Genomic DNA, 24,159 nt, shown 5'->3' with positions numbered 1-24,159 from the left:
AAGGGATTGACTCCCTAGGTCAGCTACCCTCTCCGCTTGTCCAACTTCCTGCACCTTGGCTGCCTTTCCCACCCTTCGGACTTGAGCCTAGCACTCTCGTACATCTGTTCTCTTGTTTCTGTTCTGCTTCAGACTTCATCTGAGCAGCCTCATCTGCTCCACTTCTACTATTGGTTCCAACTGCAATAGTCCTCCACCTCTCCCCTGTCAGGTGGTCCAACCTCCGCCCAACTTTCCCACACTCATCTGGTAGTCTGTCAGCCCTCCTTCAGAGAGCCTCTGCTCCTTGAACATCCTGTCAGAGCTCATAGACTTCATGTTGGACTACAATCTGAAATTAGGGGCACATACTCGGGTAAGGGGCGCAGCGCACAAGCTGAAGCCAAGCCCCTCAGACTCTGTCTTACCCCTGAGCACAGTCTTAACATGCTCTGAGTACATGTAACAAGCCACAGCACACACCCAGGACCACCTAAGCATGCAATGTACCATCATGGTCCCACAAATTGGAAGACTCATGCATCTAAAACAGCCAGCAGGAATGGCAGACCAATGAGGTCAACCCTCACCAGGGGTCCACTTCAGCACACAGTCAGCACAACTCTTTTGTTTGTAGCAGCAGTCTTTAGGGCCTGATCAGTCCTTGTTGCAGTATGAGGACAATAGAGCATCAAAACCTTCTCAGTCACAACCAAGCAGCAATTCATTTGTACATATGATATACCATAAACATAGAGTGACTCAGACTCCATCATCAGAGAACTCGTGAGTCTACCCAGGGCACTTTATATCAATTACAGCATTTTACATGACTTTATATGACTTTATATTCCAATATAAAGGAAAGAAGTTCTATATATGATGATATATCATCATATAAGACTTTATCTGTGGGTCATCAATTCACTGATGCAGAGGTAGATGAAGGACACTAGAATGGTAAAAATGTGACCAAGCCAAGGGTTTGACTGTAGGTCATACTACTCATCACGACAAAGCAAACACAAGAGGTGTTGATATGTGCACATGGTCTTCTATAATCCCTGACCATTCACACAAGGCTGGATCCCATCCAAATCTGGGTAAAACTAGCAAGAAGAGACATGTGGTTACTAGCAGTAAGTCGCATATGATATCCAAACCATCTATATTTCAGTAAGAAAGAGGTCTCCAAACCTCACCGGAGGGATGGCGTCAAGTACTAGCTTCAGATGAAAACCTAGAAACCATATGGCGCAATTCGCCTAATGCACTTGGGCTGGGGCTTCCTCCATTCATCACCCCCAGGACCCGCAAGCTGCATAAGGAGTCTGTGCTTGAGAGATAGTCTGTCTGAGAAGGACGCGTTGATAATATCACTGCCCTCGTATTCTCTATGTGGAGGACGACGCCCTGGCCACGGCGCGTTGATGGGCCAAGTGGGAAGGTAGCACATTTCCTAAAGGAAACGCAGGTAAAATGCAGGCAGTGGATGATGTCAAGACGTTTACCTCAGGCCCGCAAGCTGGATGACACCTAACCCACACGCTCCAATCAAGCCAAGCCATCAAATCACTTATTTCTTGCCTCCACGTATCTATCAGGCGGGCAATTTCTGCGGCGTCTGAAGGGGAATCACGGGGAAGATATGGATCAAGACCTGCAACGACGCCAGCAGCCCACATCTTTGTGATAATGCGACATATCTCGCGTGTAGTTTCTTGTACTGCATTCAACAGTAGGCGTTCGGAATGGTTCAAGCTTGAACTATATGATGCGATGGACGATGTGTGCACAGTCCCGCATGCTTTGAACACTGGTGTCGCCCAGGAATGAGCTGAGTCATAGGATGCGCTGGGGGGAACACTAGTGTGGAAAATGTATGGCGTGAGCATCACGCGCAGCTGGAAGTGCACCTTGCTTGCTTGGTCCCAAGGCGTGTCATTTTCCGAGGTGTGATTGAGAAGGTAGTCCATCAAGTCAAGGCGGTCTGAGTAACGTTCCACGATGACTCTGAAAAGAGTTTTCCAGTCGATGCCACTAAAGTCGCCCTGATGTCGCTCTAAGGCGCGAGAGACGCTACGTCTCACCACCTCCATATCTACGGAAGATATGCCTTGTACGCGGTGGTCGCACCGCTCCTGGCCGGCGCGTGAACCAACGAGTGATGGTGCGATCGTGGTGTCGTACAGTGAGACGATTCCAGCCAAATCAAGGTTAATTCGTGTATCCCCAGGGTGTCGATTGTGCCATGACCCGGCGTGCATCACTTCAAACATGCGATCCACTAGATATATACATCAGAAAGACATAAGGAAGATGGAAACATAGAGACTTGCTGAATATATTTGGAATTCTTGAGATTGTAGAAACCGGTACGACAAGGCTGGCAAGGTTAGACCAGGAGACAACTTCTACGCCAGCCGTAAAATCACAGAGCATGACTTCACTTACGCGGATCAATCACTATCAGTTGAAGAATACTATGCGATAATTAAGGACATACAAATCCATTTCCATTCTGTAAAAAAAGTTCGATACTATAACGAGATGATACTAGGCATGTTAGCTCACCGAACATAACCATCAACAGCGTACGGTGCACCCCATTTGCACAAATCTTCGATGCGCTGTACCTCGTTCATCCACCAGTCGGGTTTAAACTCTCCCCATGCAATGATATCCTGAGTGTCGAGAGTACCATCTTTGGTATTGGCTGCGCTGGTCCCGTCAAAATAAAGGACTTTGAGGGGACGTGTTGCTGCAAGCGTCAAATGCCAACATCCTGTATCGGACAAGCCTCGGCAGAAGAGGACAGAGTGTTCCGGATCTGTGGCCGTCCACTCAGGAACCGTAGGAATTTTGTCGCTGAAAGCTCCATGATACAATAAGGTGCCTTTTGGAATGACACCCGGAACAATTGCATGGCCTGGTGGTCAGTGATAACACCGTATCAGATACTCGTCCCAAAATCAGGATAAGACTGACCATTCCGATAGCGCGTGTTTGGCCAATGCTGGAGCAACGAATTTACAGTTTCAAACACAAAGTGCCCAGTTGCGTTAGCAGGAGGTAGCTCATCAAGCTGCCAAGGTGTCGTGTCGAGGCTACCCGAGTCCAGAGGGCTAGCTGAGTTATGTGATCCAGGTGTCCTAGATAGAGTTCCGAGTTCCGGTGACTCCTGCTTGCCATCAGGTGAGAAGCCCAAGGGGACTTGCGCTGCTAGTGACCATAAGACAAGGTGACATCCAATAAGCATCCAAAGCATCCTCGACTACTCTGGCTGAATAGCTGTTGTGGTGGCCGTGGTACAGTTGTTCAGCGTTCAATTCTCTGACGAACTGTGCCAGCTGGCAGGGCATACTGATGATGCGCAGTTTGGTATGTACTAAGAATAGTTAAGGTACCCCCAGATCAAGGATTCGGATAAGAGGATGAAAATATTTTGTACAAATGAAAACGACACCCACTTTGAAACCGGAAGGAGGTTCGAATAACCTGTTAGGGTAGTGATTTGTGCAAAACACCCACAAGAGTGGTGGTGAGCAGGTGCAAGGTGATCAAGTGAATCATCAACGTACCGGGTTTTTAGTACCTCCAGAATAATCACCAGTACTTAGTAGCAATTAATTATTATTTAACCCCATTAACCCCAGTCAATTCGCAGTTAATTCAAGGCAGGACGCACCAGTCATGTATAACCTGGGTTAAAAACAAGACTGCTCACGCGTATCCCAATCATCGACATGCGCTTTACATTTGGAGACGAATCAAACTATTCTCTTGATTTTTCTCTTTCATCGCCTTCTCGATCAGATGCATAAATTTATTCTTTCATGCCATCTACAATGATCATGACAGCATGTTCATTCTCCTGCACGAGACCACTAATACTAGCCACAATCACTTCACCCTCGATATTTGGGAAACCTCCGCCGTGCACCACGTATACGCTTCATCTCAAATGATTCCTGCAGCGTCTTCCCTGTCTTATGAAAGTTCGAGGCTATTTGAGTCATTCCAAATGGATTAATATTCGAGTCTCAGTGACTCCTTGCCATCAGGCGACTTGACTGTCAGTGTCTGAGACAAGGCATCCAACAGCCGAATCGCTACTGTGACGGTCGTTCTTCAACGTCCAATTTATTAATACCATGTCTATGGCTGCGTCAACAGTCCCCGCAGTCATCGTATCTGCGATAGGAACTTTCCAGGGCACACAACGGGCGCACCCGCATATATATTTGGTTGTGTCCAAACACGTATCTCACCCACAACCTAGGATATGATTCTGGAGGATATATGGTCCCGGACGAAAATTCCCGCTATGCAGTCAAGGTGGATGAACGATGGATGAATGCACGCGACGAGTGGATAATAACCCCAGATGGCTCAGGGCCATACAAGTCGGTATACATTCATAATGTTCTCATGATATGGGACTATCATGTTTGTTCGTGGTCTGCAGCCTTGAGTGTGCAATCCGGAAGTGAGTCTGACTCGATGACTTTGCTATATGTGATCCTGATGGGAAAAAAACTATGGTTCGCGCAGATTTTGTTTGCTTTGACTTTCAGACTGGGTAAGCCTACAAATGCTCTCGGGGCTACTATTGGTTCGAATCTGCCCTGCTGCATAGTACCAACATCTTTGGGGGGCAGGAATAGTCCTACCTCTGGAACTTTCGCCGAGTCAGCCTATCTAAGACAGAAATCGAGAATACTACGATGTCGAGTACCTCATTCAGGGACCAGGGTCACTGGCTACAAAATGAGTGAGCACCTGTTTGCACACACGATCAAACGCGACATATCGCGCCGACAAATTCTTGCGGATACAGATATCTCATCTTAAACGTTATCAGCCACTCGGAATCGCATGGAGAAGCACAAAGATCACCATGACACTTACGCTGGTCTCGATTTTGCGACAGGTCCGTCGGTTTGTTGCAAATCCGTTGACCGCTAGCTGACTATTTGCTTTGACCACATGTGCATCATTAAAAGCGGCTGTTGCCAACTGCGGGAGTGACGTGATCCACGCGGATGTAAGTGACTGATAGTTCTTCTCGCACAGAAGATCGATCTCACTTTCATTAGGGATATAGGGGGTTCTCTGTAGTTTTATAATCGGACATACCGCCGGCACTCCTGTGAAAACACACGCGTCAGACTGATGATTATACTGGAATCTTGTATTTCGAGTGTCTCATCTTCTTGAGACGAGATAAGCCAAACTCGACGTGAAATTAGGCCTCAGAAAGGCGAATTCAAGGTTAGTTCCTGGATTGCCCTTCCGTTCGCTCTTGACTAACAGAAGGTTAGCCCGCTCAGAATACCATCACTCACACCTCGAGCCTGGGATATTTTTGAGTTATGTCGGGAAGCCCTGGAGTGCTGTAGAATCATGATGCGATGGGTACGCTACTTTCTCAATTCCGTTATTCGTCACTGAGTAGTGTTACTGGAAAATTCGTGCGTGCAGATTTCGATGTGGGTTATCTGGTACAGTACATATGTACAGCTTAAGGGAAGGCTGACTACGTGCCTTCGCCATTTATTCGAAAGGGATACACTTAAAGTCGATGTATATTTGCAGATATGTTGCGTTGACATTTGCATCCACAACCTTGTAAACTGCATGTAGGAGGCATTACGCTAGTCACGAAAGATTCCTCCCTGGTTGGTCGTAGTAGTATCTCGTAAAGTACAAATGATATCGACTTGGATCCCTGGGTAATGCCGTACTACATGCAATGCGATCTACTGCCAGCCCATTATCATCATTTCGTGAACTGTATAAAGACTGCGTCTCATATAAGGGATATAACATTGGAATCGTGCACTACTTCGAGGGAAGGAAAAAGGGCAATGTATTCCGCACGCTCCTCATCCGTCAACGTCGGTAGACGACCGCTGAAAATTAGGCTCTCCAGGGGACACTTTGACCGTAGCAAGAATGCCTTGAACTGCTCATGAGGCCATGTGTCGCCAGGGCGAGCTTCAAACACCCGTAAATTGGGGAGTGATAGAACATCGAACAGGTTGGATAAAGGGAGCACGTCCAGTGAGTACGCATTTCAGCTGAAGCGTATGTATCGAATTTCGCTGTGCGTGAACGGCTCCAAGGTCATCGTCCGGTCAAATCTACGGCGAACGTAAACCGTTAACGAGGAGAGGTTGGGACATAGCTGGAGCAAGTGGAGGAATTCATTCAGTTGATATATGTCGATCCCAATATTTGTGAGGTTGGCCCATACGGGATCGAAAGAAGATAAGTGCTCAAGGTTGAACCACAACCCCGAAACATCAAGACTGCGCAGAGTGGACGGCATTCGCGAGATGTATTGTGGAACTGATGGAAAGTCTTGGAAGTTCCGTATCTTCAGCTCCTGAAATGCTGGGAGATTAATTAACAAAAGTTCAGGTTGGACCATATCACTGAAAAAATAGATACAGAGAGAGGTGATTTGATTGATGTAGGGTTGAACAAGGCTTCGTAGCTTGATCGAGTCATCTGCGTCGCAGTTGAGTTGTAACGAGAGCCGACATCCTCGTGATCGCTTGAGCCATGAGTCGTAGCAGAAAGCTACCTCCTGCCAGTCACTGTTGTTGACTTGCATATACAGCCTGCGCCATAAACCGGGTATACCCACAGCAACCTCCCTCCATCCTCGGCATACTTCTGTCAACAGCATGGGAGCTTCTCGGCTTGATGGAGAAAACCAGAGGATGCGGTCTTTGGGAAGACAGTGGTAAAAAATTTGGGACAGGACTTCAGTTGGCAAGCGCCAGAGAGCCGATCCAAATCTCTTGTGCATGTTCATGGACTGGGTGATCCTGTCCTTCTTTTCAACGAGTTGCTGATGAAGATTCTTTAAGCCATCCACCACGGTTTCCATGCCTGAAATCTCGTGCAAAACTGCATCCAATTGTTTCTGGCGCTCATTGATGATGGCGCTAATGTGGTCTTGGTGAATAGACTGATCGGTGTTGGGGAAACTGGAATATGGGGTTTCAAGATCTGGAATCTGGTCATCATCGATAAAATAACATCTGATATATATATCGGAAGGGACATACGGTCACTTGTGAACATGCGAGCTGAAGCGAATGAACATTATTATATGCAGACACGAGTGCCTATAAAACTGGGCACTTACGATGTTTTGTAGTGCATCGATCATGTCCAAGATATTTGCTTTTGAATTTGCTGTCGTCATCTCGATTGCCTGCATGTTGTTTGCTACCTATGTAGCGCGATGGATACGCTTTGAAGACGAAGGCGAAGACGATTTGCTACTCCCACGATTACTGTGGTAGTTCGAGAGAACACAAGTGTTGGCACGACACATATATAGGGGACGTAGGTGCGCCATTGAGGTGACGGGTGACGCCGCTCGAAAAGGTAACTGCGCGTCACGAAGCCACCCGCCGGTACACGCTTGGGTGACGCCATGGGGACGATGTTGTTGCAGATGAAAAAATAACAAGAGTCCGCGAAGCCCATGTATCATGCATCTTACGGGGCAGTGTGCGACTACTAACAATTGCTAAATCTTGTGCAAGTCTCAAGACACAAGTCGGGATCCTGGATTCCTGCGGCTGGCACTACAACTTCGCCTGAAGGCAATGTACTTCGCTCGCACTCATCTGTGATCCTCGCTCCAAATCGCAAAATCAGGGTCTCCGGGAGATAGTTTGACCGTACCAAGAGTGCCTTGAACGCCTCATGAGGCCATGTTGGTATATAGCGAGCTTCACAAGTATCGAACAGGCCAGATAGAGTGGCTCTAACTTAAGTGGGTATTTGGTCAAATGCTACGCAAAAGGTTAACGAGGAGAGGTTGGGATATAGCTCGAGCAAGTGGAGCGGCATATTAACGGTTGAAACGTCCGAGGATTGTTCGAGGAAGATGAAGTGAAGGAAAGGAAGTACGATGTAATTTCCTAGACAGTCGCATTCTTCCATACCCAAAACGCCAAACGCCGCAGAAGCTCAACACGAAATGCACATCCGTTTATATATTAAGCCGTGATCCGCGCTTTTTGAGTACTAATCCACAACCTCTATCGACGTTGGGAAAGAATTATTTGTGCAGGTTCGCTAGTGATACTTAGGAAGATGGCGTGGCTACATTCCAGAGTTTGACTAAGGAGATCACCGAAAGAACACGCGTGTCAAGATACGGCGTAACGGGGTTGCGGCGCCTACATTCTCAAATCGCATTGAGCTTCATTATTGTTCGGTGGCGTCGCTCGATAAATTGCACGAGTATAGATTTTGAAGTCGATTCTTGACTTTGGAAAGATGGGCTTTTGAGTAGATTGTTAGAGATATGAATGATGGATGCAATGTTGGGTGTGATGGCTATCGCTCAGGAAATCGCCGAGGACACTGCCAAGATACTAGGTTCGTGAGAATGATAGGAGGTGTACGTCTGGACATTGAGAGTGACAGGTGAATGCAGTAGAAGACTCATTTCGTCGTGCGCGCTATGATAAATGAGACGTTCGCCATCAAGCCCGCTATCAGCGCACTAGACATGAGATGGTACGACTATACCTTGCATGGAGAACACCGCAGAGGAGTGATGAAAATGCTCGAATGCCAATCTCACGCAGTGACAGATCCTGTCAGGGGGCGTTGATAGGTGAGACATAACTTCTAATAGGGTTTGTAGTACTCGCGTCCGAGTCATCAGCACGTTGCAAATCATGCAGCAAAGACTCACAGTACCAACTTGGTGTATTTGATTCGCTATAATGGGACTTGACTAACGCATGGTTGGAGATCACCGAGTGCCAAGATAGTAGTAGTGGGGTTCGTGAGAGACGGACTTTGAGGGAAGCGCCTTGAAGTGACGCCCGGATAAGGTTGGGGGAGTGAAAAGATTAACAAAAATAGGAATGAGACTAGTACGAGTCAACAATAAGGATGACTCACAATGGGAAATGATAATACAAGGTAGGTATACTGCGGAATAGGTGGGTTATAGAACAAAGGGAAGGTAGAGGGTATGCATATGACGACGGTCGAGACTGACCCTTTAAAAAAAAAATGAAAAGCACAATGACGGCATATTTGATCATTTGATGGGGAGATTAGCATAGTGTAACACGTGATGACGGGGAGGTGAGTAGTAACCCACGTGAGAGCGCCGGATGCGCAGTGGGAGAAGTAAACAAAAAAAGGAAATTAAAATATAAAAAAGGGGTTTACGTTAATGATCGAAACGGGGGGGTACGCAGCAATCTGTTTTTGATTTTTAACGCTTCTCTCCCTCCTACCACCACCATCCTACTACAACTTCGCTGGTCGACCTTCAATCCTAATGTTTTATAATGTCTGATACTTCCCATTCACACAATTATGGTACAAGAATAAGGAATAACTCAATCCTTAAACCAAGTCCACGTCTTCGTCAATCACCACAACCAAGGCGTATAAAACCAGTACCACAACCTGACCAACCTCCACAACAACAACAACAGCAACAGTATCCCATATTTCCATTACCAAATGTTATGCTACATCCAGAAGACGCTACTAGCAAGGTCTTTCATGCTATCGGTCGTTGCTTTCTCAGCGTGGTAACTATCCCTTTTCCTCGTTCCTATCCCTATCCTCACGTGCTTCTTAACAGGACAATCGAGCCATGACGATCAAGGACCTTGCGGAAATGACCCTAAACTACGGCCTCATGTGTCAGAAGTATGCTTCCCTTTCTTCTTTCCCTTCACTCATCTCACTTTCACCCTCTAGTGTCTCTGCTGCTTCACAAGCAATAACAACTTACATACGCAACCATCTCGCACGATGCGAAGCTCAACAAGATCACCCCCTTTTACTTCGTCACGTCCTTTCAGGAACTCCTGCTGACGATGATCTCGTACCTGCACTCCATTCCCGTGTAGGAGGCGCGCCACTACAAAGGCAGCCCCTCGACACCACGTGTATCCCCACCGGCCGTAACACAAACTTTCGTCGTGGCACAATCGTATGGTACCTCTCAAAAGCTAGTGGCGTATCTTGCCCTTTCGCTCGTGCTGGTATCCTCCTCTCAAATTACCCGTCTTCAAATTCAAATCCAAAGCCTCGAAAGCAATCTCATGATCCAACAGAAAAGTGTGGAGAAAAGCGCAAAAGACTCATCTCCAGACGCTGTCGCGCCACTGACAGACCATCTTCGGAAAGTGCCAGCCCACCTCCCAGCTCCAGTCCTATCGATAGTGGTTACGCAGAGAGTGCATCCAGTTCTTCCGACGACGACGAAGAAGAAGAAGAAGACGAACCTGAAAGACCTCCAAAAGTCAAACTCACGCTCCGTCTTCGTCCATCTCCCGTTACCACAACTCCGGACATAATCGATCTCTCCAATGACGCCTCTTCTGAAGATGATATAGTCGATATGTCTCCTGCAGTGCCCGATATCATGCCAGAACCATTTTGCCTCCCTCCCTACCCTCGCAGATCAATCGCAGTCCCATGTTACACCCCCGTATCCCCCCCAACACGCACCTCCCTTCAATATGTCTTTCCCCCGCCACCCATCGACCAATCAAGGGGAAGTGCATCACCCCCACCAGATTCTGACCACGAAGAAGAGGGTGACTTTGATTTTGATTTCTCCAGCGATGAAGAGGAATCTCGGGGCGCGAGCGTAAAGGTAGAAGAAGAGGGGGATGATATCAGTATCGGCGCAAGTCATAAAGAAAAGAACGTGAGAGACATGCTAGATGCCTGGGAGGACCTCGATTTCAATCGTGCGCGCTCATATTCATGCCCAGAGTCTCCTTTTGGCTTCGCTTTGGTGGCGCGGGATAATGAAAGTCGCCATGTAGGGGCATCTGAGGTCAAGGTGGAGGAACTTGAAATGTGGGAATGGGAATTTGATAGTGGCTGGCCTGGCGCGTGTGTGGAGGTTGAGGTGAAGAAGGAAGATGCTTCAGAGTCGCTGAGGTTGTCGCCTGCGGTTGGACCGTGGAGCGCTTATCCGCTTTCTCCTATGTCGCCACTTACTCCCTCTCCGACGTCTCCGTCTTCGAGTACAGGGTTTACGTTCCATTTCTCGCCACCTTCGTCGTACTCGCCACGCGCATCAGGTTCCCCCTCTCGGGTGGCACACTCGAAGAAACCTTCTCTCGAGCGCAGGGACAGTGTACTGGACTGGCAGGACGCAGAACTACTTGGCCCTGACAGCGTGCATATAGCCGAGCTGGAACTGGAGTGGGAAGAGGGGACTAGACGGACACGATTTGTATCGCCATCACCGGGCGCTTTAAGTGAAGATGCTCAAATGGCTGATCCCGAGCCTCTCCCCGAACGCAAAGAGCAAGTAGTAGTCGTACACACGTGCGTGCCCTGCGATCCGCCTGTGAGCGCTACGCAAGTCGAAGGTCCGTTTCCCCTTCTTATCATCTTTATCAAGCGCTGAATTGTTGTTAGGGATACCGGTGTTTCAGACTACGCTACCTTTGCGCCCCCCGCATACACAGACTGACACGAACGCTCCTTCGCAGGCTAGACACAGATTTCGTGAACCTCACGCCTCTCCTGGCTGCATTCTCCCCTTGCCCATATCCCTCCCTTCCATCAAGCGCCGTACGCTTCGACCACCCCAACCCAGCTGTCGCAGGTATCTGGGTCTCTCTCGACAGTGCCCGTCAGTTCCTACAAACTCAGCCTTTGCCCACAAACCTAAATGAAGAAGCTCAAATGATGAGAAAGAGCGTCGAGGTGTTTTTGAGCGATGAGCTTGTGATGAGGTTTCCGAGCGCGTTGAGGGATTTTTGGAGGGCTAGTAAGCCTGGGAGGATGTTGGGGCCAGTTTGGGGTTTGTTTTGAGGGTGGAGGTGTTGGAAGGGTGTCGTCGTCAGTGACGTCGGTGGCATCTTCGTCGAGGGCGTTGGCGTCGCCTGTGCTGTCTCCACCTCAGTCATCGTCGGCTTCGTCTTCGCGGTCTGAATCGTATTCCCCGATGTCTTCTGAATCACACCCCCCGCCGTCTTCTGGATCACATCCTCCGCCTTCGTCGTTGCCACTGCTATCACCCACGTCCACCCCCGCACTTCCCAAATCCAAAGAAGAAGTATGGAGTCTTCCCGAAGACCCCGAGCGAGAAGCAGACATAGAAGCAGAACCTGTGCTTCCTCCGTTTGATCTTGCGCTAGCAGCGCTTGCCTCGGGGTTAGGACCTAGTTTGGGGTGTGATTCTGGAAGTGAGGGTAACGAGATTGGAAGCGGAAGCGCCGGTCTTGGACGAGTTGGTTTTGGGAGTGGCAGCACCGATTTTGGACTCGGAAGCGCCGATCTTGGAAGTGGCAGCAGTGAGCCGCCACTGAGTCCTACGGAGGCAGAGATGTTCCGGGTTCTGTGCATGTGTCCTGATTGGGAAGGTGAGGATGAGGATGGCGAGCGCGACAAAGACACCGACGTGGATGTGGATGTGGAGATTGTGGAAGAGGAGCCGAGGAGTTTGAAGGATGGCCGTTCGTTGAGGCGGTCGAAACGCGTTGCGGATGCTGTTGCGCGTACGCGTGGTGTGCGGCCCCGAATGAGGGGGCCGAGACATGCATGAGGTTTGCTGCTCGATCCGCTACCTCGATCCACCCTGCTTTGATATGCAACTACTCTCACTACTGCAAGATTTTCTCAGGTTTCAAGCCCCCCTCTTTTGCTTGACTACTTGCTTGCAGATTTCGTTCTGGACTGATTTTTTGTGCTCTTTTTTTTGCTATTGATCAAGCCTCGTGCGTTAGAACTGTATCAGATATCGACCCGTCTCTCCCATATACCTCTTGCGCAAGATGCACCAAGTATCCTAGGTTCCCCAATCGACTGCCACTCGCTTTTTTACCTACCTCTTCACACATTTTGTGCGTAGTGGGGTCGATTGTTGCATACACATTCGATTCAAATTTTTGTCTTGCGACGGCTTCGTTCAATTTGTATGTATAGTCCAAGCCCCCCCCCACTCATAGTTTACTCGCTTTTTGTACGCATGCAGTAATGATGAAGCGTTTAAACGAAATGATGATCAATCAATTGGTGTATCACCGCGCCAAGGTGATACTCCGATGTTGGGCAGTGACTTGGCAATTAAATTTAACGGTCTGGTTGTAGGATGATGCGGTGGACGAACGAAAAGTCTAGGGCGTAACAAACGTTTGGTGTTGGGAAGAAGAGCGGAGTATGAAAAGAAACGAGTGGGATTTCTTTCGACGTTTCTCCCAACCAGAGCATCTTACTTAGTACTTGCATATTTCTCTGGTACCAAAGCTTTTCTATAAAGTACTACTCCTCTACTGGACTGGTCGGCTGTCCATCAAATATCTTGTTTCTCCTCCTCGTTCTTTTTTTTTTGTCTTTTTTGTTTGGTGTTGCTCCAGGACTAAGTAATTTCACGTCTCTCTCGCGACTGCCACCGCGAAAACGAAACGACCCTGCTCGTCTAGGCTCGGTCCATCACTAGTCTCATCCAATCATAGGTTCAGCTTGGCTCCAAGTCTTATCATTGCACGACAAAAACAACGGACAAACTCCGTTAATCATCATCCCATCCACCCCAAACGCTAATCCTAATTCCACCAAAATAAGCCCTATAATGTCTTTATCTGCCTCTGACAACACTGGCTCCTATTCACGAGTGTCCTCGGGAAAGACCCCTCCCCCAGCTCCCTCTGCTGCATATGCAAAGAGGTATGTCTCATTTTTCTTTTCGCTTTTTTAGCCGATCGGCTTCGTTTACCACGCCGAGAACAGGGCACGGGAGATTCAGGCGGAAGAACGGCTCAACGGTGCTAGATATAGGCCTCCTGCGCTGCGCGCTCTTCCTCCGAGCGGTTCTCCCCCAAACGACATCAACACCACAGTCGCTTCCCCTAGTGATGACGCCACAACGACCGCTTCTAATTACCCGCCAGGATTTAGGAGAGCACGTGCAGGAACGCTGCCTTCTGATGTGCATCTCGCTGCTCAGCGATTCGCTGCTGCTTCCAATACTTTGAGCAGTACTAATCCATCAACCGAATCATTTGCCGAACAGTTGCAGCAGAGACAGGCGGCTAATACGCCTCCTAGTATCGTCGTACCCACACGTTCTGTTATACGGCATTCCACTACTATCGCTGCTGCTGCTACTGCGCTTCCTTCCTCCGCCGGCCCCACATCTGTCGGTTCCGAGCGTAACAGCCGTCTGAGGTCAGGTTCGTTAACGCTACCCTCAGCCGGTCTTTCCAACGCATTCGGCCCGTCCATCTTCTCATCGTCATGGTTATCCTCCAACGGATCGGGTTCCAACTTTCCTATTCTAGACGAGTTGCGTTCCGTTACGTCCGCGGACTCGGTCGATGATTTTGATGTTCATACATTGGATTATCTGGGTTTGGATGATAGTCACCGACCCCCTCCTGCTGCTACTATTTCTGAGCTCCGTACGCAAGCGCAGGCTGCTATTGCTGGGAACCTCGCTAATCCACCGCGCTTGAGAGCGAGTACGGTTTCGAACCCGTATCGTACGCGTTCGTCTGGTGCTTCGTCTCTACTTGCGACCCCTAATGCGGAGGAGGAAGAGGAGTATTTTGATGGGCATGATCAGCAGTACGAGCGTCAACGTTTGGGTCTGTACGATGGCTCCATGTCGGACGCTAGTCTTTTTCACTCGTCATACGTGGCGAAGGGGTTTAAGCAGGGCGATCATTTAAACCCTGCAAGCGCGCTTTCATCCCGGCCTAGAGCAATCTCCGTGGGAACGCTCGATGATCCCATTCGCACCCTCCAGCGCCGCGCCACGACAAGCGAAGTCCAATCCCCCTATCTCAACGACCTTGTAGTCGCCGGCGGAAGTCTTGCGAATCTGGCTAGTCCTGCTGGTATTCTGAAGAGCGATGTGAAGATGTCCGGTTCGCGAGGAACGTCTTCCCCTACGGTGCATTTCCCTAATGGCGAGTTGAGTCGTGCGTCTTCGTACCTCGCTGCTCCCAATTCTCAGGGAAGGGCTGTGTCTCCCAAGACCGAGGCAAATAATAACTCGCAGATCCAGACGCCTACGCGATCGTTGTGGATTGGGAATTTGGATAGTGCTGTTACGAGCGAGCAGCTTATTCATGTATTTGCGCCGTATGGAGCTATTGAGAGTTTGAGGCTTCTTCCGGAGAAGGTGCGTGATTTGCATGGAATGGATGAGGGGAGGAAATGCTGATTTTTTTTTCGTTGGTTATAGGAATGCGGTTTCGTCAATTTCGTGGACCAAGCGGATGCTATCCGGGCCAAAGACGATGTCCTCAACCGTCTAGGCGGGAATATCGGTATGCCCAACGGGCAGACTGTGCGTATTGGCTTTGGGAAGGCGGACAGCGCTCCTGTTGCTCCGGCCAAGGGGACGACTGTTACGAACTCTGGCGCCACGTCTCCTAGTGGTTTGAGCAAGGCCAGCAGCCCTGGCCTTGGCGGATTGGACGCGCAGCTGCAATCTACGCCTACTCGTGCGTTGTGGATTGGGTCTATCCCGAGCACTACTACGCCTGCGACGATCTTGAGCGTTTTCAGTCCTTATGGGCCTATCGAGTCTGCGAGGGTGTTGACGCATAAAAATTGTGGATTTAGTGAGTGTTGAGTTCCGTGAGGTGTTGTGATGTTAATTGTCTTGGTAGTCAACTTCGAACGTCTGGACGACGCTGTGCGGGCTAGGAAGGCTCTGAATGGCCGTGATGTCCTTGGTAGCGACGTCGGTGCCATCCGTATCGGCTTTGCCAAGGTCCCTGTCAAGAACGGCCAGGAAGGCAACGGAACGCAAGATGAAAGTCCCAGCGTAGCAGTGCAGGGCATTGGCGACTTGAGCGTCGGAGCCACTATCCACGCCCTTCGCAGCGTCAAGGGTGCATCCACTATCCCAGCGGATCAGCAAGTGCTTGGTGGTCAAGTGGAGAACTACCGCTCGAATCTCTTGCTTAGCATGATTGGCTCTGGCATGCATAATATCGCGTATGTTTCTGATGGCTTGTCGAAGCCCGCTGGATGGTCGCCGTCGGTCACGGAGCAGCAGATGATCATGAAGGAGTTGACGGCTGGTAGCCCTGATGCTGATTTCGATATTCAGTCGTTGTCTGGTGCGTCTCGATCATTCGGTCGCCGATTTCAGGGGCCTCTGACATGGCGCCCACAGAATTCCGGCCCCCGACCATGTACTACACGACGATCCCGCTTGTCTCTGAGAGACCCAACAACAGGCGCTGGGATGCTTCAAAATTGCGCGAACTCCGAAAGAGGCTGGATTCTGGTACTATGACCGTAGAGGAAACTGACCAAGTCGCTGGTGACTTTTTGGATGGCGAGATTGTCGACTTGGCCTCGGACTGGCTGGGCAACACGGTGGGTATCCCCACGCCGAATCCGGTTGCCGTGGCTCACATAGGTATGCTGCAGGTCGTACAAAAGTTGTTTGAAAAGTGCTCTCCTGTACCGCGGTTCGCGATGTTGGAGCGAATCACGCCTCATTTGGCGATGATCGGTATCCACAAGAACGGTACTTGGGCTGCACAGAAGATCATTGAGTGTGTCCAGACTCCCGAGGAGGTTGGGCTCATCGTGCAGAACTTGAGGGCCTATGCTCCGCCTTTGCTGCTGGATCAGTTTGGTAACTATGTGGTTCAGTGAGTGTATTGTTGTTTTTCTTTACGTATCATCGATGACTGAGCAATTATCAGATGTTGTTTGCGTTTCGGGGCTCCTGCCAATGATTTCATCTTCGACGCTATGGTTGACCGTATGTGGGAGATCGCCCAAGGCCGCTTTGGCGCACGGAGCATGAGAGCGTGTCTCGAGAGCCCTCATATCACCTTGAGCCAGCAACGTCGTATTGCTGTTGCCGTGATCTTGAACTCTATTCCTCTGGCCACGAATCCTAATGGCGCACTGCTGCTGACATGGTTGCTTGACACGTCTTCCTTCCCTTCGCGGTACAACCTTCTTGCGCCTCGTTTCACGCCTCACCTATCGCATCTCTGCACGCACAAGTTGGCGTCTTTGACCGTTCTCAGGATTGTCAATCAGAAGATCGAGTTTGAAGCATCTCGTCAGATTGTCCAGGCGTTGTTCTCGTCACCCGGTGACCATGTTCTTACCGATGTGTTGGGTGATCAGGTGAATGGTGTTGCGGTTGTACACAAGATCTTGACTAGCCCGTTCATCGACCCTATCGACAAGCCAACTTATATCGAGGCCACTAAACGGGTATTGATCGAGCTCAAGGTTATCGCGACTCAGGCTTATCGTCGGCTGATCGAAGAAGTTGGTCTTCCCATCCCAAACTACCAGCCCACGTATACCACTAATGGTCCCCCTGGCAAGAAGGGTCAGAACCAGAATCACTATGGGGTGCCTGGCCTGCCGTCAGGCTATCCTTCGAATGATCAGGGTTTAGCTTCGATGATGGCTGCGTTGCAGATGGGTGGGCAGAACCCCCAGTCTGGGCCCCCGCAATTGCACATTGATCCTGCATATGGTCAAGTTCCCGCGCCACGCGGTCGTATTTCTCAGCCACCTTCCGCGTTCTCGCCCTCGTCAGATCCTTTCAACCCCTTTGCCATTCGTTCTCCGGATATTAGCAGTCCTCGCACCTCTGGTGTTCGTCGTAACGGCGGACTCCCCACGATTCCTCCTTCCATGACTCCTACCCCCGTCTCTGCTATGCCATATGGCAATCAATCTCCCAATCTCGCACCTGGTGGCATCCTTAACATGGGTCAGCCAACCTTCAATACTCAGACTGTTCCCCAGCACGTCCCGCAGCACGTCTATCAGGCATATATGTACCAAGTATACCAGCAAACACCGCCGTCTAGCATGGGCACCTTCAATTAAAAGAACTCTCACGACCCCTCTCACGACCCTGCTTTGTTGCATATCGAATGAAATTATTCCTTTCTGTTGTCTATCTATTCTTCTGCCACGCCATGCGCCAAGTTATTTGCCAGACAATCACAACCCATTCCTTTCCGATACCCCTCATCGCTCTTCTTTCAATGTCACGCTCCTTACTTACTTTTCATCCATTGGGCAAGCACACCTGGGCGAAGATGCGATGGTTTCAGAGGGCCAGTGCAGGAAATATTGCTATCCTTTTTCTTCTTCTCCAATTCTATCTTCATTCCTACGTTGGTTGGTTTGTGTATAAATACTACGTGTGGATGGCTGTAACACAATTATTGCCCTGAACTATAGACGAATGACACTGCTCTTCTGCTCGTCCTGGAGGTTGAGCAGCCTCCTTGAAGGCTCGAGCGCATCTGGCGATGACCGCGGAAAATGATGGATGTCAGAATGAGAAGTTCATCACGAGACTAACTTAAGTTCTGTCGAAAGAGCGTAAACTCTCGAGCGCCACAAGTAGGAACGTGGACGTAGTACGTCAGGTTTCGAAAATAAAATACCAAGTAGTCAACTGGTGGTGTTTGCGCGCAGATCTACTGACCGTGATCCAAAACATCCGGACCCGGACCATCTGAAGAACACAAATACTTTCAGCGTCCGATGTGACTTGCCCATGGTCTGCGATCACTGTGCATATGTAACGCTTCCGAGACGCGATGCAAACTTCAAAGGTACTGATTTCTCGGTAAGTACGAGTGTCTTGAGTCTTTGACCTGTGACTAGTCATTGATGAGTGAAATCGTAGCACTCATCTCCCAGAGTCGCTCCAATAACCAATTAAGTGCCGTTGGTCTTCGTCGACTCTTGCACTTTATGAGTCGTATGAAATATACTGTGACTGCATCCCTCGTTGTACCAATGAGGAGGCGGTCCAAGAGTCAATCGAGACAGCACATCGCATGACTCTCTACATGCAAGGCTCAAGAGGACGATCGATAAACGGTGTGTTTTTATTCTAAAAAATCCAACAATAGTGGATACGACTGGGAGAAAGATGCTGCATATGTCTTACCACCCAACAGAGCTCCACTATCCCGCTCTATCGCTCGTATAACCCGACTGTTGTGGACCATCTCTACACCACGTCATATTCCGAGGTGCAGAGCGCAGCTGCAAACTCTGGTTACAACTACGAGGAGATCGCTGTATATGTTTTCAGCACCAACGTATGCGGAAGCATTCCTCTCTACCGTCTGTACGACGCGTATGGCACAGATCACTTCTACACTACGTCTGCATCTGAAGTGACCTACGCTACTTCCCAGGGTAATTATACCTTGGAGAGTGTAGGGGCTTACGTGCTTCCTGTTCCATCTTAACGATCTGAACTTGTTGCTTACAAGTATATATCCTCGACCTTTTCCATCGATTTAGACACATAACTTCTTTCGACATGTAGGTACTGTGTATATTACTGATATGTCGTCGTGGTTTGCTTTTTCTGATAGTCCGTTTTTCCTCTGTACTTACATACTATGCCGTCTCTGTCACATCGCAACTGTTAACTTCAAGTTTGTCCTACGACTAGTATCGATAGATTATATGACAAGCCTTCCAACTTGCCTATAAATTAGTCTGCTGAATCCTGATCCCATCATTCCTATGCGTTAAGCTGAAGTACTTATCAGTAGTAAGCTATAAGAAGGGAGCTATTCCCTGGAGAATGAGCCTCGCGGCTTGAGTGCATCTGTCGATAGCCACGGAAAATGCAACAAATCTGTGCTCGTATGAGATATAAGAAATGCATTTCGGCAAGTCTTAAGGGTAGATACGGTCACTGCCTCCGTACATGTTCCAAGTGACAGCTACGAGGGTAACAATGAGGGGGAGTTTCAATAGTCAATCGAGACGAATAACATGTACCGTCTTCATGTAGGGCCCATCCCCGGAGGACAAGAAACAGTATTTTTTATTTTAAAAATTGAGAATATGATAACAATCAACAACGGGAAAATGGTACGGTGAACATACCCAACTATGATGCGAACGACAGATTGCGGATTCGCCAGCGCAAGGTCGTGATGCACAGTGCGCCACTGATGTTCTGGCCAGTGATGGAGGCCAGATAGCTGGTTCCGGCGGGGAAAATAGACTGATCCACGGTGAGGAACCTGTACAAAAGATAGTTAAACACGCAAGGAGTTATCTCGCTCCTCAGTAATATGCTTGTTGAACCGTGTGCTTAACAGACGAGGGACCTCACTAGAAAATTACCCGACTGCTATGTCTCGCAGAAATAAAGTTTCTGTTCAACCGCCGGCGATAGGAATCGAAGACAGGACCAAAGCATATGCACTCCGGGCATACAAGAAGGCGCATATAAGCAGCCTCCGGAGTCATGCGGGGCCGGGGGATCGCAGATAATCATAGCAACCCGTAAAGTCGGACGTCGATTGTTCTCCGGCGGACCGTCGCGGAGATTTACACGGAGGTCGCATCTTCGAGCATGAATTTTTGATGAAAAGTTGGCAAGATGAGGACAAGATGCAAAAAATGTGCACCACGCCTAGATTGGAAGCCGAGGAAAAGGTCAGCATGTCAACGTCAACTCAACGACTCCCTGCAGAATATTAGACTAAGTAAGAGAATGGTCAGCGAAAGATGCAAACAAGTTTGTATCAGTCTGTACCGTCATAATAGTTGTACACCAACATGTTGCGATTAGATGTGTTATGAGGGTATCGTAATACTGAGCTGTTTCGGGCTCGTGGCCAGTCGTCGAAGACCGCTTCAGATATGTCACGAGCCTAATCGACAGGATGGGATATATACGCTTCACGCATGTCAAGGGGCGATTTTCGCTTGCAGATCCACGCATGCACTGCGTTGAAGACCATCGAATGCAGCGGGAAACAGGGGAATTGCTATAACAGTGGTTGCGAAAATGGTATATAGTAGGGAGTTAATCCAGATGTCCGATGGGAATTTGACACGAGGACAGTACTGGGTGTAAGTAAAACGACGGGTCCCCACGCCGGGCCAAAGGGAGTGGACTTATCGTACCCGTGGTCACTCAGGTGTCGTGACTGAGGCGGTGGCGGTTGATGTAGTCTTGTTAGGCACCGCTGTCTACTAGATCTGCTGTACAGATGAATGTGAGATCAAATGTGCGATTGGTGAGCGCTTGAGCTACGAGGACACCTTTTTGGCTGCCGTCTGTGCCCTGAAATACCAAACACCTTTTGGTCTACCAGCAAATTCATTTCAAGATCTTAATCATAGGAGAGAATTTTCTAGTAGCGCAAAAAGATGCGCTTGCGTGCGGCTTCAATTGTTGCGGGTTGCGAGTGCTTGGGAGGGAGACTCGATGGCTTTTTAGCCTGTGTCCTCCTCGGAAGGCGCCGAATCTGTTCTGGATAGTCTATTATTAAACTCAGACTCTAACCTGCACGGCTACAATCTCAAGGACTCGTCAATTCACTGAGGCCCATTCTGTCGACTCTCGAGGTTTCCCTTTACATGTTGCTGGCTGAGAACACCCGGGCGAAGTTGCGGGGGTCTCAGAGGGCCAATGCAAGACATAATATCGTGGTTTTCCCCAATTCTATCTTCATTCCTTACGTTGGTTTGTGTATAAATTGGACCAACACAATTACCGCCCGGCGAAACTTCTCCGGTGCTGATGCCGCAGTGCTCTGTCGAAGCCACGGAGAATGATAGGCGGGAATCTCATGATGGGCCGAGAGTCACTAACTTCTTGACGACAATCGCGGGAATGGCATATCGAATACTGTAAGTACAAGTCACGGTTGTTGACAGGGGATATAGCGCCCCGGACAAAGATTCGTCATTCAAGACATCACTAAGCCCACGTCGTACAAAGGCCCCTGGACCCCAACTTACTTGTCGCAATGCTATTTACCAGGAAAGCAGCGATCGTCTGGTTATTCCTCGCCTTTGAACGAGCTCTGACTGCGCAGACACCTCTGTCGAGTCATGCAGCTTCAGGCTTCTACCCGCATGATCTTGGACAGTGGGATCTTCATGAAGCCCCTGCAGTGAACGCGACGGGCCATCTGGTATTCGAAACAGTCAATTCCCTGCTTCAGCATTGGGCAAATACGCGTCATCGTATTGGTATGTCTCAACCTATAGCAGAACACTGGGCGGCTGTACTACAACTTGTGACTCATTATCTGTGTCCTGTAGGTCACACAATAATTCCAGGGACTGTTCCCGTAGGCACCCTCCTCTACCATGGATCCAAAATCGGTCCTCATATACCGACTGCTCTCAACTGGGTCGCGACGGAGCCAGACCACTCCATGATTTTCTGCTATGGGGATGTCAAAACCGGGTGCTGGCACACCACCTTTAAAGTCACTCGATCAATGAAAGTGCTCTATTTTGATGGAAGCAGCGCTGCGAAAATTCCAGAGGGCACCATGGACACCCAAGATCTCGTAGCATGGTCGGAAATGAAACCCGAGTGGCTGGAGAATGAGCAGCTACGCATCAAGGATCTGTGTAAGTGGGGTCAGAAATACGGTGTGAATGGCTTCGTGAGGTTCGCTAGATTTTAAGATGCATTGACGCCCGATGCTGATTTTTGATGTATAGGATGGAGATGAATTTGTGCGTACCCATACGGCGTGCATAGTTCATTGGTCTTTTTTTGACAACGGTCTTAGTGAAATCATGGTCTGCGACTTCACCTCTCACATGGAAATCGTTTCGTTCTTAAATCTCGAGACCCTCCGCGTCGCGGATGGCCCTGTGATAGATCTACCAGATGACACAGATACCCGTGAGCGACCATTGTCTATGTTTTGGTATAAATAATCTGATGTATTCCTCGACATCAGTGCATGCTGCTTTTGAAGTCATGCATTCTGCTTCATGGCACGAACTTCATCCAGGGGACACCCGGGTTATACTTGACTATTCTGCATTCGTCTCTTTCTATGACACCACTCTTGTTCCCTCCCTCGTGCCACGCCGTGTTGGCTTGGAGCGGTGGGATCATCGAGTGGCAGGAATATCATCGGAGGATATCGAGCGTGTCAAAGACAAGCTAGCTGAAGCATTAGTACGACCACCAGCGACAGCCAGCGGCATCGACTGGAAGACAGTCTTGCAGGTGGTGGTTGACCGATATGCAAGCCGCCTGGAGGTGATGCAGTATCTGCTGAACATAACGTTGGATGACACATCGATCCTAATTGACCACGCGCGAAAAGTTCAGAGACAGCTGCGCACTGTGCTTACGCCGTACACTATTCTTGCAGCTCTGCCATCCAACACCTCCGTCGCTACCAACGCGACAAATTCGTGGGCTGCGCCAGTTTTTCGTGAATGTGCTACATCGCACATGGCCATAGCAGCTCGTGGGGCGACATTGATGCCTTCTGAGCATCTGCTTCTGCAGGCCGTGCAAGAAACTACGCGCGAAATATGCCGTGTCACTACGAAGATGTGGGCCTCCGGTCTGATTGCTGGCGTTGACCCCTTTTATCCGTCGGACCAACGCCCTGAAGCTGATCGCATACGTACTCTCATGGGGGAATGGAAGGAGGACATGACGAAGTTGATTTCCTGGTTAGATTGGAGTGTGTGGGTGAAGTGTAAGCCGGCTTGTGGCGTCGAGGTAATCAAAGTCGACGAGTCGCTTATTTATGAAATGACTGACGTGGTTTCGTAGGAGATGTGCTACTTGCCTACTTGGCCATTGGGGTTTTTCCCGGCGTCTCTCGAGGTGGTCGATGAGCAGCGTGGTGCACCGTTTCTAGCTTGGAACGATGCTTTGCTAATGGCCTGACCCCAACAAAGGGGAGTGGAAGAGACCACAGCCCAAGTGCATCAGACGGCTGGAGCCATATGGTTTCTAGGGACACACCTTTTTGGTAGCCGTACTAGTGTACCTGATTCTGAAATACCAGAACACCTTTCAAGTTACTCTACCAGCAAATTCACTTCTATGAACAAGGACCCCTTGGCAACCGAGTTGAATTTTCTGGTAGAGCAAAACGATGCGCCCTCTCAACGTCTGCCTCATCGGTGTCGAGCAGTCATTTTATCTCTCCATTCTGTCTGAGAGCGATACAAAATGAGTCTGCTATATCTATTCACTTCTTTCACGCCTACAGGACATCGAACAGTTCTGTTAGATCCGAGTCATGACCTACTCCCACAAGTCGGTCACTGACAAGTGCCGTTTCTGGATCTCGAGCTTTCGCAAGTCGACAACGATTTTCCACCATCTAATGGGGTCGTGATAAACCCCAGCGGCTCAGTGCAGACCAAAAATGC

General features: G+C 49.3%; 6 protein-coding genes across 6 annotated transcripts; 4 read left to right on the top strand and 2 right to left on the bottom strand.

The window, feature by feature from the left end:
- Positions 1–890: 890 nt before the first annotated feature.
- EDB91DRAFT_39439 (uncharacterized protein) lies at positions 891–3,549 on the bottom strand. The gene is made up of 8 exons (XM_041327104.1): positions 3,450–3,549; positions 3,198–3,367; positions 2,968–3,131; positions 2,554–2,908; positions 2,486–2,500; positions 2,319–2,428; positions 1,491–2,266; positions 891–1,438 (listed from the first exon to the last, which is right to left on the bottom strand). Exons 2-8 carry the CDS (start codon positions 3,245–3,247, stop codon positions 1,220–1,222), a joined length of 1,689 nt encoding a protein of 562 aa, XP_041184685.1. The 5' UTR covers positions 3,248–3,367; positions 3,450–3,549; the 3' UTR covers positions 891–1,219.
- A 2,509-nt stretch (positions 3,550–6,058) lies between these two features.
- EDB91DRAFT_1076770 (uncharacterized protein) lies at positions 6,059–7,216 on the bottom strand (the record flags this gene model as incomplete). The annotated part of the gene is made up of 3 exons (XM_041314884.1): positions 6,059–7,009; positions 7,062–7,121; positions 7,142–7,216. 3 exons carry the CDS (start codon positions 7,214–7,216, stop codon positions 6,059–6,061), a joined length of 1,086 nt encoding a protein of 361 aa, XP_041184684.1.
- A 2,010-nt stretch (positions 7,217–9,226) lies between these two features.
- EDB91DRAFT_39354 (uncharacterized protein) lies at positions 9,227–11,823 on the top strand. The gene is made up of 4 exons (XM_041327102.1): positions 9,227–9,572; positions 9,626–9,693; positions 9,745–11,378; positions 11,428–11,823. Exons 1-4 carry the CDS (start codon positions 9,324–9,326, stop codon positions 11,685–11,687), a joined length of 2,211 nt encoding a protein of 736 aa, XP_041184683.1. The 5' UTR covers positions 9,227–9,323; the 3' UTR covers positions 11,688–11,823.
- Positions 11,824–13,210: 1,387 nt separating this feature from the next.
- On the top strand, positions 13,211–18,280 carry EDB91DRAFT_1325752 (uncharacterized protein). Its single transcript, XM_041325211.1, has 7 exons — positions 13,211–13,680; positions 13,744–15,139; positions 15,203–15,584; positions 15,633–16,088; positions 16,145–16,350; positions 16,405–16,631; positions 16,686–18,280. Exons 1-7 carry the CDS (start codon positions 13,586–13,588, stop codon positions 17,839–17,841), a joined length of 3,918 nt encoding a protein of 1,305 aa, XP_041184682.1. The 5' UTR covers positions 13,211–13,585; the 3' UTR covers positions 17,842–18,280.
- A 146-nt stretch (positions 18,281–18,426) lies between these two features.
- On the top strand, positions 18,427–19,557 carry EDB91DRAFT_1332562 (uncharacterized protein). The gene is made up of 2 exons (XM_041325400.1): positions 18,427–18,595; positions 18,933–19,557. Exons 1-2 carry the CDS (start codon positions 18,524–18,526, stop codon positions 19,227–19,229), a joined length of 369 nt encoding a protein of 122 aa, XP_041184681.1. The 5' UTR covers positions 18,427–18,523; the 3' UTR covers positions 19,230–19,557.
- Positions 19,558–21,664: 2,107 nt separating this feature from the next.
- EDB91DRAFT_39264 (uncharacterized protein) lies at positions 21,665–24,025 on the top strand. Its single transcript, XM_041327100.1, has 5 exons — positions 21,665–22,417; positions 22,471–22,485; positions 22,542–22,657; positions 22,716–23,497; positions 23,552–24,025. Exons 1-5 carry the CDS (start codon positions 21,762–21,764, stop codon positions 23,666–23,668), a joined length of 1,686 nt encoding a protein of 561 aa, XP_041184680.1. The 5' UTR covers positions 21,665–21,761; the 3' UTR covers positions 23,669–24,025.
- The last annotated feature ends 134 nt before the right edge of the window (positions 24,026–24,159 follow it).

This window comes from Suillus paluster (assembly GCF_016628075.1).
Source record: "Suillus paluster strain FC165 chromosome Unknown EDB91scaffold_1, whole genome shotgun sequence".
Lineage (NCBI taxonomy): Eukaryota > Fungi > Basidiomycota > Agaricomycetes > Boletales > Suillaceae > Suillus > Suillus paluster.
The sequence above is the reverse complement of the archived record's forward strand: the minus strand, read 5'-3'. Positions and strand labels throughout refer to the sequence as shown.